At 39.5% G+C, this 21,312-nt stretch overlaps 4 protein-coding genes across 4 annotated transcripts; 2 read left to right on the forward strand and 2 right to left on the reverse strand.

The window, feature by feature from the left end:
- Positions 1-85: 85 nt before the first annotated feature.
- Positions 86-8,252, reverse strand: LOC135483232 (integrator complex subunit 2-like). The gene is made up of 18 exons (XM_064763901.1): positions 7,518-8,252; positions 7,035-7,173; positions 6,795-6,897; positions 6,379-6,492; positions 5,802-6,121; positions 5,427-5,593; positions 5,109-5,234; positions 4,847-4,918; positions 4,378-4,561; positions 4,018-4,152; positions 3,459-3,768; positions 3,176-3,302; positions 2,670-2,806; positions 2,244-2,445; positions 1,772-2,120; positions 1,324-1,434; positions 886-1,099; positions 86-762 (listed from the first exon to the last, which is right to left on the reverse strand). The coding sequence occupies exons 1-18, from the start codon at positions 7,799-7,801 to the stop codon at positions 449-451; spliced, it is 3,408 nt and encodes a 1,135-aa protein (XP_064619971.1). The 5' UTR covers positions 7,802-8,252; the 3' UTR covers positions 86-448.
- Positions 8,253-8,510: 258 nt separating this feature from the next.
- LOC135483233 (mediator of RNA polymerase II transcription subunit 31-like) lies at positions 8,511-9,863 on the forward strand. The gene is made up of 4 exons (XM_064763902.1): positions 8,511-8,557; positions 8,899-8,979; positions 9,141-9,237; positions 9,533-9,863. The coding sequence occupies exons 1-4, from the start codon at positions 8,521-8,523 to the stop codon at positions 9,723-9,725; spliced, it is 408 nt and encodes a 135-aa protein (XP_064619972.1). The 5' UTR covers positions 8,511-8,520; the 3' UTR covers positions 9,726-9,863.
- A 1,123-nt stretch (positions 9,864-10,986) lies between these two features.
- On the reverse strand, positions 10,987-21,015 carry LOC135483234 (uncharacterized). The gene is made up of 11 exons (XM_064763903.1): positions 20,856-21,015; positions 20,044-20,262; positions 18,361-18,464; positions 18,011-18,156; positions 17,593-17,732; positions 17,236-17,268; positions 16,806-16,929; positions 16,326-16,465; positions 15,733-15,867; positions 15,245-15,494; positions 10,987-12,204 (listed from the first exon to the last, which is right to left on the reverse strand). Exons 1-11 carry the CDS (start codon positions 20,902-20,904, stop codon positions 12,069-12,071), a joined length of 1,476 nt encoding a protein of 491 aa, XP_064619973.1. The 5' UTR covers positions 20,905-21,015; the 3' UTR covers positions 10,987-12,068.
- LOC135483235 (uncharacterized) lies at positions 13,016-15,234 on the forward strand. The gene is made up of 2 exons (XM_064763904.1): positions 13,016-13,185; positions 13,542-15,234. The coding sequence occupies exons 1-2, from the start codon at positions 13,134-13,136 to the stop codon at positions 14,771-14,773; spliced, it is 1,284 nt and encodes a 427-aa protein (XP_064619974.1). The 5' UTR covers positions 13,016-13,133; the 3' UTR covers positions 14,774-15,234.
- Positions 21,016-21,312: the final 297 nt, after the last annotated feature.

The following is a 21,312-nucleotide window of genomic DNA, read 5'->3' on the forward strand; positions in this document are numbered from 1 at the left end:
CAGGATTGCTATCTCAAACAGAAGACCAAAGACACATTCCCACTATTCATCAAGAGACACCAGACTTCCTATATGAAAGGTTTATTCGTTTCAATCATCCCACTGGTTCTATGTCTTTAAATGGAATAAGAGATACAAGCAAAAACAAAGTTCACATCACATCTTTTTAAGTTTCATATCAAAAGCATAATGAAATATCATTCACAACTATTTGTTCAAACCATTAACACTTTTTAAGCATTTAATATGTTCAATTCTGAAACATCTTGAGACCACAAGTTTTGCAGGACAACCTGTTTTCTTGATTGAAAGAGGAGGGCCTGAATATCACTGTCCTTCATATCTCTCAGCACCACAATAACTCAACAACAAAAATGCATGACAATGTCACTGTCTTGTATAAAAGGCAACACAAATATCAAGTCCTCAAGTCTTTACACTAATCGCATCATGTCACCGATTTCACTATGACAGTATTCTGAACAATCTGAGAAAAGGTGTGTGTCAGCTCTTCAAAAAGTTTGTGGTCCTCTGATGTAGATTGTGAAATGTTTGGTTGTGCCCTAAAAATGTCGTCTTCGTCCCGTTTCGAACTTGTGACCAGTTTATTCCTCGTGGCTGAGATGTGAGCAGCACAGACATGTCCAAGCTGTGTCAGGAGATTGATGATATCCTCGCACAGAGGCGGGAAAGCTTGCCCTATCCGTACCAAGGCCGGCAGCACGGGTAGAAAGAATTTAGATCTACTGTCAGCCGTTAAAACTGTAAGAAGAAGGAAATGAGAGGTGAAACAACATTTAGGTTAGTATACAGAGGAGACTTAGTACACTGATGTCCAATCTCACTGCAGCCATCCGTGGACTGTACAATGATGGTACAACTTACCTCCTAGGAGTGTTGTCATGACACTAACAGCTAGCTTGGCAATCCCCAATGACTTTGGCAAGGCATATTGGAGACTCAGAAACGACACCAACTCGATCGAGAAGATCTGTTTGTGCATGTCCGGTTGGCTGAGAAGCTCGGGAATGAAGTCTAGGCAGATGTGCATGGAGGGAATGCCACGAACTGTCATGGGAAGGAGCTCACTGGGGTAACCCTGAAGAGAAAAGGAGATTGTGAGGCCTCAATAAACCACTTCTATTCTGAAAAATTCAATCTAACAAATTTGTTTTCTGCTTCTTATGGATTCACATGCAGAAGGTTTCTCAAAGTTCATTAGACAAGGCCTGATGAAATAGCTTTTGGGCAATATCCTGAAAACTGTTATATGTCTGAATCTTAACTGGATGCAAAACAGTGGCAAAAACGCCCAAAACTGACCTGGAAGTGCACAAGCTTTGCCAGATTTGGATCAGCAATGAACACTTGGTGAAGATGTGAACAAATGAGGCAGTGAATTTCCCGCAGATTGTTTTGGGCTTCTTCCTTCCCCTGAAAAACAGTTGGAAACATTGTAGAATTATAGCAAATATGCACGAATCTTGAACAATCACACCATACTTAAGTTTCCCTCGAAAAGGTACATCAAGGTAGTTGATATCAATGAGTACTGTGTTCTTTTCCATACAGGAAATGAGGTTGTGACTTTGTCCCGCCAGATGAGACAAAGTCACATCCTGTCCTCTCTACATTACATGCCACAAACATTCGCTCTGTTCTTGTATACGCACTTTGTTACTTACTTCAGTGCAACATGATGGTTTAAGCCATTAAAAGCGTGGAAAATGCTGGCCTTCTATAACAAAATTAACATAAGATTTAAGCTCACCTTCTCCTCAGGCCTTGGCAAACATGCCTCGAGCAGGATCTGAACTGCAGTACTCTCCTGAGTGGCTATGAGGGCGTTCTTCAACTCTTCCCTCTCCTGATTGGCAGTGCTAGGTCCATTCTTCTCCTGGATAGGGTTTGTGAGACAGTGAGACGTCAGGTAGGCCCGCGACGCCTGAAGGTAGGACAACAACGTCCGGAGCACTATCTCTAGAATAGGCGGACACCTGAATACTCTGACGTCACACCTGAGCACAATCAGTGGATCTACTGTCATGTCATCCTCGGTGTAAGGAAGGCCTTTTTGCATGCCATTGGACCTGAGGGCATTGACCGTCATCACTCTCAACCTGTAATTAAGAATAACCAACTTTTACTACATTTTACTCTTAATGCCCATCTAACTCTAAATTTACAATTTCGCTTAGGGTGCTGATCTGGAAGAGATGAACAACCCAGGTAGATGAACTCACCTTCTTGTCATGACGGTATTGAACTGCACCCAAATATTCTGAACGAGATCCTGAAGTTTTCGAGGGACCTTCTCCTCCAAAAGTTTTGGAAGATTTTCGATGATCACGTCTGCATTTTTGATGATTTCTGCCATGGGCAGGGACTGGAGATATTCTAACTGCATCAAGAGTGGGGTTGAGGACTCACCCAGACAATCAAATGCTGCAAGAAAAGAAAAGATGTTAAATAGTCTAATGCACGTTTAGATGGACAGACGTGATGAATAACCACATTGTCAATAGAAGTAACCCCCCAAATGTGTTCCTATCCAGCTTCTTCTACTTCATGGTCACTCAGTTAGGTGTATTCTTTATCTGTTTCAATACTATGCTTTGTCCTTGCTCTAGGTTGATTTTATTTTTTGGTCCAGATTCTAAGATTCTCACCTTGCTGAATGGTTTTGCCATTACAAACAGAAACATTGAGATTAACGGGATGGTGGGGACCTTTCACATCGAAATGAAGCTCTTCATCCAACCAGTCCTGTACCAGACACAGGTGAGGGAAGTGGGTCGCCAATAACCTTGAGGAGGACAAAATCAACAAATACAGTAAAATCTGAATTATTACCACAGCATAGCATCACACAATCTGAAAACCGTCACTGTTGAGCTAGACCCCTTTCTTGCACAGCATGCACCTAGCTGTTCTCACATAGGACATAGCCTGTTTTTTCACAAACACAAGCTTCTATGGACTGTCAAGAAGGGAGCAGGTGTTCATATTCAGACTTTATCACTAAATCCAAAGTGACTGTCTGCAACTCGGTACATGCACATCTTGTGTGATGTAGTAATAATACCATGGTCTTGCAGAAGTGGTTCTGTCAACTACAGCAATGTGACCTTTCTTCAACACCCTGGTTCATCAGAAGACTTTCTTCAATACTTACTTTAGCATTGGTGAGAAGAGACCAGCATAGAGTTGTTGCTCTCGCTGGGCCTGCTGCAGAAGGTACTTGATCGGGAGCTGTGATATGAGGTTTTGGGAATACCTCTTCACCCTTCTACTTGAAGCCACTGAAATTCATGTGAAAGCATATCAGAATACCATACAATGAGGTGATTGGCGAATTCACTTTCCCTCCTCTGATGAGTCCCAGTCAAAAGTCTTGTAAGGATTTAGAATAATTAGGTAGAATCCCCAAATGAAATTAATAAAGTGATAATATTTACCTATTGATTTCATGTTACTCATGAGGCAGTCTTCATACAACAGAATGTAATACAACATCAGAAGCTGAGATGTGAAACTATCCAAGTTATTCGTGTCCGAATCAACTTCCATGGCATCTGCCTGGCTTGTTTTCATCAAGGCTGAGCTCTTAAATATGCTGATGATTTCTTCCTCAGTGAACGGTTCATTCGTGTGACCAGCTGTTTTGATGCTTGGCATGAGGATACTCGTGATGAATGTCTCAATCAGGGGCGGCAGTAAGGGATGCAGGGGAGGGGCCGAAGAGCAAATTTGCCGGTATATCCAATCCTGTGAGAAGAAAGAGATTGTCCTTGTAGTTATACTTTTCTTTGCTTTCAATTCTAGCCAAAAATTCAAAAGATCTGGAACAGCGTGTGGAGTTCATTAAGAGAGCATAACTTTTTGTGAGTTCTCACCAAACCTTTCTCGGATCCAAACAAAACTAACACAACTTTCAACAGATTTCTAGACACAATCTGATTGGGCCACTCATGACAGAGGAAAAAATATGTCCACAGTTCGCTATCTGATACCGACCTTGATTGGAACTTTGTGCTTGGAAAATGCTCGACTCTTCAGCAACTGGAATATGCAGTGAATAGGGAGAAATCCTGCCAGGTCAGCATTCAAGCGTGGAGTGACTGCTACTTTGACTGCATGACTAGTCACCACCTGTAATATCAAGAAATCAGCATAAACAACAGGATCATTTCCAATAGAGACAGTAATCAGAAACAAATTTCCCAAAGTACGTGTACATCAATTCTCTTAGTACAGCAACTTAAATTCAGAAAGAAATGGCAAGAAATGTCACCTCAAATTCGTTCACCAGAATTGTATTATTGAAAAACTCTGAAATTCTACGAATAAATTCATTGAAACTGAAGAAAGATATACCTGTTCATTAAATATATCCTGTGTGAATATCTGCTTCAATCTGGACAATGCGTTTGCCTTCACAGCACTCTTCATCCCCAAGGTCGTACACACCAACTCGGCAATAGCTTGGGTCTGATTGCCATGGAAATGGATCGCTATCAGGAACAGCATCTCACCAAATGATGCAGCAACGCCACTAGCACTGGAAAACAGAATAAAGCATTAGTTGTGTTTCAGGGGTTATTTGGTGTTTGCTGTAATCAAACAACTCATCTAACGCCTCCTGTAAGGATCAGGGACATGGACAATCACCAGGGCGGACAAGAGATGACTCGTAACCTTTGACTGCCAATGCCTCGGGAGGAACTTGAGGGTTTGGGGTTCCATCCGTTCTAGTCTTGCTAGCTGAACTCAAGGTTCAACATCAAATATCCTCTATTATAAAAATGACATGCACCTTCACCAATTGACTTTACAAAATCCTTACATTTCAAATTTCGATTCCTCTTTCACAAGCCACTTGATCCATTCAACTGCTGTTCTCTCTGGTTCTTGGCCACTGCAATGAAAAATAGTGTAGAAATGATGTGATGTATGATGTTCCTGGTATATTTGCTGTAAAAGAAAAGATTCGTTTCATCATAGCTAGTTATTTGGATCATTGCAATACAGTTAAAAGTTGAACAAGAGTTCAGGCTTGCAATTGGCAATCGAATCACAAGAGAAGCCATAAGAATACAGCTAATTACCTTATTAGCTGAGGACATCCAATGAGCATACACAGACCAAGTGTCACCAATCGGACACCACCCAGGGATGGCGGTGGATGGCATGTGACAAGGCGCAGCAGGGCTTTGCTTTCATCATCACTGAACCTGGAAAAGAATCAACAATGATAAATTTCTGTTTCAAAAATATAGAATGTAACAGAAGGGTATCATTTATGCTTATTGATGTTATCAGATTGTTATGGACTTGTTTTCACAAAAATTTTGGCGGCGTCTTCAATTACAAAAGGGACACAATGTTAACCACATTAGCATGTTGAATTGAAAGAGGTCACTAACCTCAATCCAGCTATTCCTTTCAATGCACAGTAAAGCCTGGTAAAGGCACTAGCCTGCACAATATGTTCTTCTGGGAGTTTATTGGAGCCCTCTTTGAACAACTTGTTCAGTTCTTGAAGGAGATGTTGGCGAAGGAAGGACAGCGTGGATGGGGAAGTCTCCTTTTTCTGAAAAATTCAAAATTATAATACATGGCCAACATATACAGCTGGAATAGAACAGAATACAACACAAACAAGTACCCCGGCTTTGTTTCAGGGAGATCATCTGCAACCCTAACTCAGTAGTTTATAAGATATTCTGGATTTTCATAAGCAGCTTTTTATGGAATTCAATGATATTCAAAAATGCACCAGTAAACTTATTCATACTTACTTTTTGTCCATTGCGTACAAACTGAGCAAACCAATTCCTGACATTTGTATCACTGCCCAGGAGTAACCCACTGATAAAGGAAACAAGCTCATTGACGCCACTGTCATCCTCCTCCCCGTCCTCCTCTGAGTGTTGACAATGATGCAGGGTCAGCTGGACCGCTAAGCTTGGCAGACGACAGTTACTAACACAGATTGCTCTGACATGAAGTATCTGAGCAGGGTTCATCTCACACAACATCTGAAGGGCGTCTGATCTCTTCCGGCCGCCTAATGACTCTTCCTCTTGTTTCTCCCCATTCATCACCAATGACGTACAAACTGCATACAAAAAGTCAAAGATAAATGAATCACAAAACTTACAGTTCATCAGCAAAATCTGAGTCAGAGTCAGATGCAATTCTTTGGAAGTGTCACCATGGGTCTAGAGTGTTGGTTTTCTCGGTTCTTCACATGCAGCAGTTACAAGATTACAATAACGTAATTGCAACTCACTTTCACAATAACAACCATTATGGTCTCGGTCAACCAAGCTAAAAATATCGGTCTGTAGGTAAGACATAGAAATAGTATCTCACCTTCAAGGAAACTATCAGGTGCATTTGCTACCAATCTACTTAACAACCAGTTGCCATTTTTCATGTGCAGCAATGTCTCAGACACATCAGTCATTGGCAGAAGGTTGGGCAACTCTGTAAAAGAAAGAAATGAAAGTACATGTACATAGTAATATGGTGTTCAAACAAATATGGTGGCAAACATTTTGCAAAGTTTTCTGAACTGAGCCTATCTCTTCAGGGTGCCAGTGCGCAACATGTTAAGTAGCGGGGTGTTTTATCAACACTTTCTCATATTTATACTACAGTAATTTCATAGGATGGGACAACCAGAATCAATAAACAAACATGTGTTCCCAAAACAAGTTTTCTCCAATCACCCAACCAGAATAGAAGTGTTTCAAATTAGCAAACAATAGTTTATTATCCAGTCTTACCAGCTTGTGCAATACACATGACATCAGACACCTCCTCAAGATAGACCTCACTATCAAACAAATCTGAAGACTTGGTGTAAAAGTCTGATCGAGGTTCACGAATCTGAAAGTATCATCAACGAAAGGTATTTCAAAATCAATTTAAAACTTAAGTGTTCACACGAAAATAATAAAATTAAGTAAAGTATCTTTCAAATAGTTATCAAAGTTGTACACATCAAGACAAATGATTTTACCCACCTGCGACATAACAAATAAAAGTTCACTAAGAACAAGCCTAAGTTTCCTTGCTGCATCACTCCTCTCAAATTCAATTGCAATCCCATGCTGTAGCTGGGAAATAAGGATGCTGTCATTCTGGCTTCCTCCTATTTTAGCTCTGAAAATGTCGAGAAGTTGTATTTAAGTTGTATTGCAAATAATACCTTAGCATAAAGGTGGTGACAATGCTTGGCCTATCAATTGGAAATCAATTGGTTATTGGAAATTGGAGGATTTAATAGTGATGGTTGTAATCGCAAACATAGACATCATCCCTGGCCGCTAAATGCTGTTCAAAAGAAATAAACCAGCATAAATGGTTTTTGTACTAGAAAAAAAATTCAGTCAATCAGCCTGTGGCAAAGCCTAGTTTAGTTGGGCAGGGGTCTGTACTAAAGCCAGTGGCCTGGACCTTACAAAGCCTTACGCCTACAGCCCGAGCCGAGGTCAAGATCTCTCTACCTTAGTTGCTGTTCTTTTCTTGCATCCTGCTCAAGTGCATGAAAATCTATAGACAGCAATGCAACCAATCCATTGACCACTTCTAGACCAGACAATATCTGGAGAATCCTCTTTCTTTCCGTGTTCCATTTTGCACTAGTGTCAAGAGGAGCACAAAGTGCCATCCGAACAAGGCAAGGTAAAATACATCGCAGCTCCTTCTCAGGGATTTCCAACAGGTCTTTAATGTTAACATCCCTTAATGCTTCAAATACAGAAGAGCTGACGGTCCTCACATCCACCATGGTGGACTAAAAGGCGATTATAATCGTGTTTTTTGCCGGAGAATTTGATTGGAGACAAGACCACAATTGATTTTTTAAGCCTTTTAGCAGTTAAATTGTCAATGTTTGACCGCGACGCATCAAAGAACGCGTCAAGTAGTGAAACTGAAATTCGGATATGACATACGGGTTAGTCTTGCGAGTAACTGGTGCGATGGAAATTGGTGATTGACCACGGAAATTTTTTTATAATCGACAAATTAGACAGACTTTGATATTTCCACTGTTTTCAGCCAACTGGCAGAAAAAACTCAAAACACGCCCCCTATTACCCAATTAGCAAAATTCGAAACTAATTTTTTCATCAAATAATTTCTTTATATCTGTAGACTTGCCACAGCAAATATTTTTTCAATACCTCTCCAAATATGTACTTGAGAGTAAAAAACATGCACTCGTCTAATTGATAGGCCTCGACCCTCCAACCTATGAATATTCATTAGTGGTCTTGTCTCATTGTTTTCGAAAACATGGGCGCTGACATGACAGTGTTCAGCAGATAATAGAAAAGTTACTTTTTTTATTTCTATCTAGAAATATCTGAGTATCCTACAAGAAATAGAAGATATTCTTTTAAGTCAGTTCATCGTAACAAATAATTTCAAAATTGATTTTTGAATTTTATATAAGATGTTTTCATAACGCAATGGTGGTACCGGAGTAAATCATGGCTTCAGAAAATGGCCACAAGAGGATTGAGTACTCTTCCTTTGTCGGGTAAATTTGCTTGAAATCTCCCGATTTCCAATCAAAATTCCTTGCAAAAGCAACTTGATACTACAATCCAAGCGATATTGCGTATATTTGATAAATCTCCATGCCATCTACTAAGAAATAAAGCCTCTAGCCCAACTTAAAAATGAGGACCCGATCAAATTTCCAGCCTGTGTAAAAGTAAATTTAGTCCCGTGGAGAAATAGTCCGAGCACTATATTGGTCAATGTTGATTCACTATCATCCCTCTTGTAGCTAAGGAGGAGCTGTCCTTGTTAAGAATTGGTTAACCATCCAAGACCATTCAAATCCAAGTGATTTTCATTCATCGTTCTTTTTTCCAGAAACTGAAGACCAGCAGAAACTGCGATTTCAAGTTGAGTTGGAATTTGTTCAGTGCCTAGCTAACCCGAATTACTTGAACTGTACGTATCATTGTATCATTATGAATCTTCATGACATCAGGTTTTAGCTGAGACAAGAGTACTTTAGCTAAGAGAGAGTATTGTAAAAGTACCGTATTGTAGTACTGGTAGGCCTACATGTATATTTATTTTGTAATACCCTTGGTTTCCCTTCCTTCCAGTTTTGTCTCAAAGAGGTTATTTTAAGGAGCAGACCTTTGTCAACTATTTGAAGTATCTACTCTACTGGAAGGAGCCCGAGTACTCCAAGTACCTGAAGTGAGTGGAAATTCCAGTTATTTTGTGGGTGGGCTTCAGAAATAGTAGTGGTTATTTAATCTCCAGCACTGCAGTTAAATTAGAACTAAAGAGGGCGATTCCCATCAGGAGTTTTTACAGTCTGAGGTCAGCATCGTTATTGGCTAGCATCCAAGTTGTCTTTTTACAATACTGCATGTTTCAGTACCAGATGAATGCATAACAAGTACAGTACAACATTTTAAGACGGCGTGAAAAGACAAAAAAGATTCTCTCACTTGATGACAGCAGACTAAATGTTATCCTTTAATTTCAGATATCCCCAGTGTTTGGCATTCTTGGACCTACTTCAGTATGAACATTTCCGAAAAGAAATAGTTAACGGACAGTGTGCGAAGTTCATTGACGATCAACAGTTACTGCACTGGCAACATTATCAAAGGAAGCGAATGAAACTAATCCAAGCTCAGGCTGAGCAGACCCAACAAAACGTGCAAAAGGGTTCTTGATAACTTAAGACGAGAGTTCATCAGGGTGCTTCTTATAAAGACATCTTGAGAGGCTGTATTGACTGTGTTACGATGTCTGCATCACTGTATCGTAGATTCATGCAACTGTGTCAAAAATGGCCAGTGGATGCAACTAAAAGTGGCAGAGATCTTGGATCTGTCATACGCCGGAATGTTGCTAAGGCGTTTCGTCATGGTGAAACTTCTGATGTAAATGTTGCAGAGTGTGAAAGAACTTACGAAATTCTTGCTCGACTTAATAGTAATCACTATAAGATAAAGTACGCCCGTATCAATGATACGTGTGCTACTGGACTCTCATTGGAAGAGGTCCATCTGGTGAATTCAACAGAAAGTATGAAACTTGTGAATAAAGATGACCAGGAAACTGTCGAAAGACTTATAAGCAGGGCCAATGAAGCTGACAAGATGTGATTTTAATGAGTGGTTTTGGCAGTTCAGTCAGTAAACCTCAATACATTTATACTATGACTAGTAACTAAGAGAATTTCATCATGCATCTTATGAAATACGATGCTACTTCATGTGTACTTTTGTCATCAGGGTGGTTTAACTTGTAAAATTTTTGTTGTGCATAGGTAGTTTTGGTAATAAATATGATGTGCTTAAGTACCTAAGTAATTGTTATTCTATCCAATCTTTTCATAAATGCATGCATGCAGCAATACAAAGTACAATGTATTCGACTTGCTGTGACCCAATATAAGACATGAGGCAGAATCAACAGGGCAGACGATGTTAAGGACGACCTTGGTATCCATGATCGTTTTATAACTTCATTTGAGCTGGAATCTGATTACCTAGTAGGCTGACCAAAGTTTGTCTGATAGAACACAGTGCCGGTGTCTTTTCGGAGTAAATGTTGGGAGGAATGTAAAATGAAATAGCCTGACCAAATCAGTTGTCCCTGGTGTTAAAGTTCCACCACTACAGAGTCTGTGGCACATCTTGTGGCTATACAGTAGTAGTCAATAAATGACACTCCATTATCATGACTGTCTCAACCAATCTTGTCCATAGACCAACACCAGGGACAACCAGGTTCCAAAGGACAGTCTCGGTTTTCAATGCGCTCCTCCATTTCCAACTGTGATGAATAAAATCATTCTGAATCAATGTTTGTTTCTTTGCCCCTGCAACCTAGTTCGTCGCCAGCTCAGACCGCCAAAAACGATATAAGACAGTCACCAGTCCTTGGGCCATCATCCACTTGAAAAAAAAGAAGAAACAATTTCTTTTAAGCAATATGCTAATTTAATAATTAGTAGTCTCAAGTGTATTTGCTAGCAAATGCCAGCTATACAATACTTCATACAAAGTGATTTCATCACTTGATGAAGTGACTGACGTTACATGGGTACAAAATTAATTAGTCTAATTAATTATGCTGTGATCCAACCAGAAGAAATTGGAGGATTTGAGCCCAATAAACAGCTATAAAACTTCGCATCTCCTGGAATGTCCTATACATGTACCGCATCTACACCTGAATGCTTGATTATACATGAATAATACTTTGTCTGGTAAAATCACAATGATGCTACAGGGACTCTGATATACTGTGTCTTGAATTCCCTACAACCGACAATCTTGGCCTTTCAAAAGCAATGTGACCATCATAGAATTTCACCTGTTTTACTATAACAAAGAAATACACAGCAAATCAAAAAGATGACACACAACTTACAATCAGTCACATTATTTTAACAGTAATCAAGAATATAGAGGAAAAGTACATGGCAATGTACATGCAGTTCACAATACCGGTAATACCATGCCAATGTATCATGTCAGAAAATGCTTGTAATGCTTGGAGTTAAGGATTATCATCATCATCATCATCTTTTCTTCAATCGTTATCAGCTGCTTCATGACCAAAAACTGACTGGTCATATAGGTGCTAAGGTGAGTTACACCGGTGGACTGATCGAAAATCGAGTATCATATGAATACAACAAAAATGTTGTGACAACTTAATACCTATTAATATTGAATATCTAATAAATAAATAACAGTAACAGTACTTCTTTATAAGGGCAGAAATAATGAAGAATATTTATCTACGAACACTGAAGGATTCCTCCTAATCCTAATAATAAATATTAAACATAAAAGTGTCTATGGGTTTGGCTCTAGAATGATTTTCACCAGGCAGACATGGAACTAGGGGGGATATAAGGGCATACATCCCTCCATTTCGAAATACATTCATGTTTCACACAGTTTTCCACGTTAACACCTCCTGCTTCCATGCCTGTTTCAGAACAAATCATCCTTTAACCCTATGGTTAGTGCAGATATCCTGTGTTACTTCGTGTGTCCTCATGATAACGTTAAGATCCTTATTTCTTCCGTTAGGACTTTTGTCATGTGTATTGCCTTGTCTGCCTCTTCACCTCCGATCTCCTTCAGGGCTATCCCAGCTGCTTCACGTACTGTTGATATCACATCATTACGCCTGGAAAAAGAAGAAGAGCATTTTAAGTGCATTTGCATGTAAGATAACTCCAGTACGGCAATGTTGATCTTTGAAACTTAACCCACAAATACAAACAATGTACGCAAGCACTTTCCAACTGATGTTGCAATATTTCGAATTCAACCCAACAGAGACATGATCCCTCGACATCACCATGGTAACAGCAATGTCATACAGTACTGATGCGGTGACACAGGAATCCCAACTATCGATGAGAATCCCAACTATTGCTGGTATTTGTATCACTTCTTGCTCTCAGCTCCAAATTCTGATCTAAGTTTAGTTCAGATTTAGCTTTATGGAGGGATATCAAATCAGTATGACCAACAATGCCTAGCTTTGCAAAATCAAATATTGGATTGGCAATCAACTGAAAGTAACCAACCATAACATTGCATGCAAATAATATTGTAAATTCTATTCAATTTTTGTCCTCAAAAGGAGTAGTATACTGGGCCTGTGTCGTGAAGTACCAGCTGAATATTGATAACGAATATCACTCACTATGCACTGAATGATTAATTGGCTTGCACAAATAAAATGCAATTGGCAATCAACTGAAAGTAACCAACCATAACATTGCATGCAAATAATATTGTAAATTCTATTCAATTTTTGTCCTCAAAAGGAGTAGTATACTGGGCCTGTGTCGTGAAGTACCAGCTGAATATTGATAACGAATATCACTCACTATGCACTGAATGATTAATTGGCTTGCACAAATAAAATGCAATTGGATCATGGGGAATCCCAAGTGTACGAATTAGATTCGGTATCAGAACATGTTTTGGTTCAAGGGCTTGGACTGGGACTGGTTTCACTTACAGGCTTGGTGCGTGTGTTATCATTTATACTGAGTGATAGTGCATTCTCAACAGAATAGGACACGGGCAGAGGCTGAAGGCAACATGGATTCAAATGGTACCACCAGAATTAGCAAAGAGTCAGACACGGAAAATGGTGAGCTTGTGACTTTATCTTTATTTCAAAGTTTCTTTTGTTTTACCTCTTGGTGTAGGCAATCCAAAGTAGACTGCGCACAATTGATTGTGACACCACCTAAATGGTGTATTTCAACCACTGTCCATGAGATCTAATGAGATCTAATACGAATGGGATTCATGATGAATTTTGTCTGGGTCAAAGTGTAATCTGACCTCCATTGACTCAATCTACCTGCCTCCTCTACCAATTAGGAATGGCAATTCAATAACCCATGATAAATTTTCTGTCGGTCCAAGTGTAATCACATCATTCTGTGAGGTACAAAATTCTGAGGTACAACTGCTAATTTAATTGTTTTCTTCTTCATGCAGTTGAAGATCTTGATGACAGCCTGAAGGTCACGAGTGAACCTATCCAAGCTGAGGCAGCCGACACCATGGAAGAAAAAAGACGTCTGCCATCTGACAAAGAAAACAGTATCCAAGTTGAAGAGATCAGCTCATCTGTTGTTACAGAAATCCAAAAGGATGAAGATGGATTCTTAGTTGGATTGGAGACGATGGTCCCAGCAAATGTTCCCATCGCAGAGGAGGATTACCCAGAATTTAAGAAAGACGGCCAGTTTGATGCGCTTTTGGTGTATCACGAGAATGACCAAGAAAAAGCATGCTATTGTATTGACAGATTATGCAGCCAGAATCATCTGAGTGGTCGACGTATACGCATTGCAACCCTTGAACAGAGGAAAGGTGGAAAGAATGAGATTGAGAGACTCGAGTACTATTGCAAAAAGAGCACATTTTTGATGATGCTGCTGACTGAAAACTTTTGTGACGATGATAACTGGATGCGATTCTACCAAAACACAATCATCATGGAAAGTATTCTCAACCGCGAAAAGAAATGGTGTGCCATACCAATTCATACAGAATACTGGAGAAAACCTGTGAGGTACAAGGTACCCTTTGCACTGCAAGGCATCCGAGGGATCTGCTTGACTGATAATGCTTGGGACGAGGGTGTCATAAACATGATACAGCAAAAGGAGCCAATTCTATTAGACCGAGAATGGAAACAAGAGCGAGAATTCAAAACGTGGTTAATGAGGGAACAGGGAATACGTTTAAAGAAATGGAAACGTGAGAAGGAGAATCTGAAGAAGGAGAGAGAACAAATACAGCAGAAAACAGCAGAATGTGACAGTGACACCATGGAGTATGATACACAACCCACCTTACATCTCAACAACCCTGGCTTTCAAACACAGAGAAACATTGGCTCGACACGGGAACAATGTCCGCCAGGAGTTCCACGGCAAGCCTGGGATTATGACTCAAATAATTCTGTACCACAAAATCAATTTACGGGACCTTATTCTCAAGGTGGTGCCACTAGTATGCCAAATCCATTCCCTGGTGGACCTGGTCCATCACCGGAACAGGTGATGCAGTTGCAAACACTTATGCAAATGTATCCGAACATCCTGCAAGTTCAAGCACCTATGAACTTCAGTATCAATGCAAGGGTGATTAATTTTGGAAATAACAGTCAGACGATGATTCAAACGCCAATGGAAGATGACATTGATGAGGAAGACTTCTGAACAACTTATAGTCCAACAAGAGCTCAAAAGCATGCAGAGGCCAGATGCCAATGAGTGCCGGCAAGGTTTTATGTTGGCCCCATTGCGTGGCCGGGTATGGTGTCAAAACGGTACTATTTAGCACATCACTAAACCAGTGTTGTTTTTGCATTACTCGGTAGTGATTTCCGTGAAAAAACATTTTGTAAGTTGTTACTTGATGTTGGCAGTAACTAGTTTTCGTGGTGAATCTTATGTTATAGTATTTCAGATTTTGGAGACCAGACTGGAAACACACAGTTTTCTTATCACTGACTGAAAATTAATATTTGTAACTATACATGTGCATGTATTGAATTCTGAGAAGTAAGCAGAATCTGAAATCCCAGTCTAGACTCGCCCCCATACTAGTCTACTCCTCGCCTAACTTAAGTGTATAACTACTGTGTTCATTTATTGAATAAAGTTGATAACTCCAGAAAGCAGGCTTACCATAATGTGACAAGCTTTGGGACGGCCTTCGTGGCCTTCAATCGTCCGAGAGCCAAACACCCTGTTTCTCGTACTAGACGATCGCTACTGTTCAAGATATTGATAATCCTGTCGACAATTCTCAACCTCGTAATGTTACTTTTACAATGCATCTTAGACAGCGTGATTGCTGCCACGGCGCACACATTGAAGTCATCATCGTCAAGAAGATCCATCAAGGCCTCCACCACGGCAGGACTTTTGTATTTTTCTGAAGACAGATTTCAAAGGATTACATGTACATGTATGCAGTGCATAAAACATGACATCATCAGAAGCTTATATAATTCAAAATCGGCAATATACAGTACAATACAGCCCATATCTTGTCATTTTGGACATGTCACTTTATTTTAATTATCACGGATGTCCCTAGCCTAAATGAGTTCAAATCATCACCCAGAGTATGAGACTGTTCAAGAGTAAGCTCTTTCGTGCCATACACTCACCGAGGTTAGAAATAGCTTCAACCCGGACAGATGACTCCATCTCAAACACTTTCTTGATAGCATAGCTCTCAACAGCATAGTCTTCAACCCGGCTCCAAAATGGTTCGAGCTCACCATTGTCCCTCATGCAAAATTCTGAGGATAAAAGACAGAATGTGGGCATTTATAAAAGTTTGTATTCACAATCCTGAAATTTGATAGTACTATATGGGCTCATGACCTTAATTCAAAAAGGAAATGCAACAAGCTTTCTTTTTTTGAACTTGTAGTAGCCATATGAGATACATCTGATACTCTGGCCTACTTAACTGTAAGCTATCAAATTACAAACTCCACCAAATACATATCCTCGAGGCTTTTGACTAAAATTGCAGAATAGCTTTTACATCCTAATGATTACTTTAACCAAGTATTCATAAAGGTCTTTATAAACACTTGCTTTAAAACCATAAATTTCAGTCACAAGAGACCTTACGGCCAAGTTAATGATTACATTTCATGAACATCCAATGATGGGACACACTGGTATGAAATGTCCAATACCCTATCAGCAAACAGCTGTTTCTGCCAATAACCAATAAGGAACCACTCACCGTCATAACGTCTTCTGGTCATCTGTCCTTTCACACTCAATTCCCTCTTGAGTATGGATTCCAGCCATTGTTTATCTTCATTTGAGGTGAAGAGACTTTTTAGATTGTTATCAAACTCCTTCGTAAACACTTGCTTCATGCTGAGAAAAAAAGTTGTCACATCAAAATTTGGAATGGACCAGAAACCTTGTATCCATGCCCTAAAACTAAAAGCTTGTAGAGTATACCAGACTGTACCATTTTAATTAGTGCCCGCCCCACATTAACTTGAAGCATTTAACATTGAACAGTGCACCCTTTTCCAGTCAATGATGCATTTAGAGGTCAGAAATCAGCCCCACAGTTTCATGATTTGGCTAGCCCTGCCCTAGACTCCATGTAACTTTCCAGATTATAAAACAAATACCCAGCAAGGATGTTTCTTACTTGATAAACATTAACTATATGCAATGTTTAATAGCTTAAATAAAAATTTCTCACCTATTCCAATCAACAGTCTCTTTTTTGGCAAAATGTTTATCCCAGAAGTCATTCTTTCTTTGGTTTTGCTTCGAATTTCTTGAAGTACGCACCCGCATTTGAGGTCGTGTTTGACTTCTTTCTACTGAAAAGTTAGTAAATTTCAATAAGTTTAGGATTTCGAAAAAAATTATGATATCAAATGCTGAAAACTCTTTACAGTTACAATGTAGAGTGATTGAGCTGTTCATTCACTTTCACTATCAATGTCACTTTCACTATCAATATAAAATGAGTGAGGTATCAGCAGGTGTAGATACAACGAGAAAACACTTTGAAATTTGCCATGAATTTTCAGAAATTGATATACAACATGTAGCCATAAATATCACATCTTTCCCTATTATGGCAAACTCTGGGTTATAACGCTAATCACTAAAATAACACTTACATTTTGGTCTCTCTTGTTCAGCTTCTTCTTTTTCTGAAAAGTTCCAGCGCAAAATAGATAACAAACCCAGAAAATGTAGGGATTTGAAGGCAAAGAAAACACGAAAGGCACACATCTGTGGAATTGAGAGTCACAGACTAATGAGCAGCTATCAGTCGGAACTTTCACTGAAGACAACAGAGTCAGAAACCAGACAGAGATGGTGGACTTAATGACAAGCATTCTGTAAAAGCTTGTCAAGGGAGTGGACAGGAGTGGGTCATTTTTGCCTCAGTTTGCTAGTGATGTAGCCCTAGCAGTTAAAATAAGGAAATTGGCATGAATTGAGTGAGTGGACTGTCTACCTAAAAAACCCACCTTCTTTTGCCTCCTCCCTTGCTTCTTTATTCTTGACATTGGTTATTTCTGTCTGTATATCTTCGATCACATTAGCAAAGTCTGTTTCAAATTTGTCTTTATCGACACTGTACCAGTCAAATCGAGAGAGCTGAAGTCTCCTAAAAGACAGAAGAAGACGTAAGATTTTATAACGAAGCCTTGGCATTATAAAGAGACAATATAGGCAGCAGCTAAGCAGGCAAGATAAAGTTACACAAAGCCGCCAATAGAGGTCTCTCACACCTCACAGTAGGTCGAAATGATTCACGCTTGTACGAGGGATATATTTAGTGCTGAGTCTGACATGACCAAGGGCCCCAGACATGAACTTATTCTGAGCTAAGGTTTCCCAGGACATCTCCACAAATCCTTATGAAAGACTTGGGCAATTACTCACATGCCAACATCCATAAGTGGGAATAGGAAGTCTTTGCTTTTGAATCCCACAGGAAAGATAGGTTTCTGCGATACATAGGCAAGGGCAAGCTCATCACGGCAATACTTTGACTGGACAGAGTATTCAGTCACAAGGGAGAGAAACACCTGAAAACAGAGAACATCAAACATGTCAATTTCGATGCTCATTGATCTCAGTATATAATTCTTGAAAGGAGCAGGATCTATCAAATAACGAAGGGACATGCCGAAGTCTCACACTAAGGTGCAATGGTGGGGTTTGAACCAGGAACCTCTTGATGAATAGATGACCACAAGCCAAGAGTCCTTTTTCAATGGATTTTGCCTCACCTTTGCATCAATAATTGCCTGTCCAATCTTGCTGAGGAAGTCCACACCTGCCTTCAGCCCAACCATGTCCACCCAGACACTAATGCCATTTTCTTCTAAGGCATCTGAAAGATAAGTATGATGCTTGTAGAAAGTCTTGAGGAGTGTACATGTATATGGCTGTTCAGTACATACATGTAGGTTGCACACTGGCGAACACATTAGTTCTGGAAATGACTTTTCAGTTTGTTTTTTTTACTTTCTTTGGAAGACCATGATAACATAATATGTACAACATAACTGCAGTATGGACACAGTCACTGGAGCCAGCAAAAACTTTCTTAACACACCTGGATTGAATATACATATTGTATACACAGGAGCGTGAAGTTTAAGTCAAATAGATGCTTGCGAGCACAAAGTCGTAAAAGCATTTACTTGACTTGAACTTCACGCTCCTGTGATTGTATAAACAGAAGTATAAAATAACCACATTCCATAGCCCAAGGGGAAAATACAGTTAACATTTTCAACAGAGAAAATATTGATTGGTAACCTTTATTGTACATATGTAATGAATACACATTGATTTCTACACCTGAACAGAATATCAATAGTGGGATAACTTTACATTCATTGTTGATTACAATAACCACTACTTGTACATTTTAAATAATTCAAAAATGAATGCTGAGGGAACTCTTCAAGCCACACCCATCACTAGTATGATGTGCATGTAACAGTTAGGGGGATGGGGGATGATAGATTGTTGCATCTATCATGTCCATCAGCCACACCATTTCAGGAGCTTTTTAAATCAAAAAATGTTCCACACAGAGTATCCTTTCCATCCTATATCCTTCAGTCCTTTTCTGGAGATGTTATCGCAAGGGGGAGAGTTTATTAAATGGCAATACAAATGTTTTTAATTTAATTTAATATATTATAGTGAATGTCAGCCAGTACAATCTGATTGATATCATTATTTTATATCTGCTGTAAGCTTTCATGAAATAAGGTCTAAGGATGACATCATGCCATCTTACTTTCTCCTCAGCGCAGATGAATTCTAAGAATGTCACAAGACTTATTCAATGAATCACAGCACTTGAGATGTCCGTAAATGCTATAGAGGCCAAAGGACTACATAACATAAACTGTATGGAGCAATACTCAATACAATCTCTTTCATGTCTTTCAAATGATACGACACTCAATGGGTGATCTGTCATGTACATTGTAGATCAACATTACAGTCTAACAATGGGTAGACGGGCGAATCGCCTATATATATTTTTGACATGATGATATAGATCCCACTTGACCTACTTGAATAAAACTTTCACTCATAAAAACAAATTTATGAACTGCAAATAAAACAATAATTTTGGATTGTCTTTCCTTGATTTCAATAATAATGATGATATGGTACAATAGTCTTGGGCCTACACACAGCACTAGTGCCAGTGGAACTAAAGAAGAAAAACATTATGTAATATATTGCTCATTTTTCAAATACAAGTCTTAGCTTACAACTTGTACACTTGTTCACAAGGAACAAGTAAGTAGTTACCAGAAGTATTTCAAAACTGAAAATTTCCATACAAGTAAGTCTATGTTTTGTGAGCTTAATACTGAAAAGTTTTATGTCACCCCCCCCCCCCGGCCATTCCCAATCTTCACTACATGTACAATACTACGTACCTCTAATTTTCTCCATCATTTTCTTATCACTGTGACTGTAACTAATCATGATATCCTGTGGTCCAATCTCCTGCTGGCTCTTGCTCGCTGCCATGGTCATGGTCGGCTTGACAGCCGGTTCCCTGTCAGGTGGTGGTTTTACCTTGATCTCAGATGGAGCTGATGGAGAACTAGCCCGGCTACTGGAAGCACCTGATCCCATATCACATCTGTTGGTACCTGAGAATATCCAGAAAAAAACCTGATGTTCACACTAAGTCAGCAATATATTTTACGGTATTTTTTTACTATTGTGACCTCCTGAAGGATTGAGACTGAGAGTGAGAATGTATTGAATAGGCATATCTGAATATTAAACAGATGATGTTAATGTGCTACAAATCTAATTAACTGGACAGGATAAACCAGCATTGTCTCATCACTGATGAAAAACACTGTTTCGGGTTTGTTTGATTTTTAGAAAACAGTTTTAACACATTCAAAACTTCACTCTGCTCACCCCAAATGTTGATTCTACTAGCTACTGCATGTGCAAGATAGGCACATAAGAGTGTTTCTGATAATCGTTGAGGGGAGACGGAGAGGGGGGCTATCAGTCAGCAAACAGGGGAGGGGGGAGGGGCCATTGATTCAGTGGCCTGTGATTCAAACAATCAAATGATTATGATAATGACAAATCGATGTCTCCATGAAGATGATCATGAATGACATGATGATGATGAATATGATGATGATAAAGTCTTGTCTCTTGAAGAATACAAGTAGGCCTAGGCCTATAGTCCTAAAAGATCCGATGGAAAAACAACACTAACTTATTTTTGCTGATAGTGGTATTACTAGTATCTCATTCACGGTGATCATCTACATCTTGACTGACTCCAAGTATTGAATAAAAACCACTTCAGAAGAAACCAAGGAAAAATAATTTGATGAATGAAAAATTTCCGACACTCGGCGGCCATGTGTAAACAACATTCCAGGACACCGTTGTAACGGCTCCGTTGATTGGTTAAAAAATTAAAGGTTTATCTTGCTATGGGGCGCAAACAATGAAAATATAAACCAATTCGACCCCGAGTGACTCTTACCAGACGACTAGGGGTTTTACTTGATGCGATTTGTAAAAATTCCTTGATGGTCAAGATGTAGCTACACAGACCATTTGAAAAACTTCTATACGTGATCAGTGGTAGAACTTCTTGCGACGTTTTAGGACTTGTGTAGTACCAGGTCCACCATGCCCACTGCCACGGGAGTGTAATGCTCAAT

This window comes from Lineus longissimus, chromosome 2 (assembly GCF_910592395.1).
Source record: "Lineus longissimus chromosome 2, tnLinLong1.2, whole genome shotgun sequence".
Lineage (NCBI taxonomy): Eukaryota > Metazoa > Nemertea > Pilidiophora > Heteronemertea > Lineidae > Lineus > Lineus longissimus.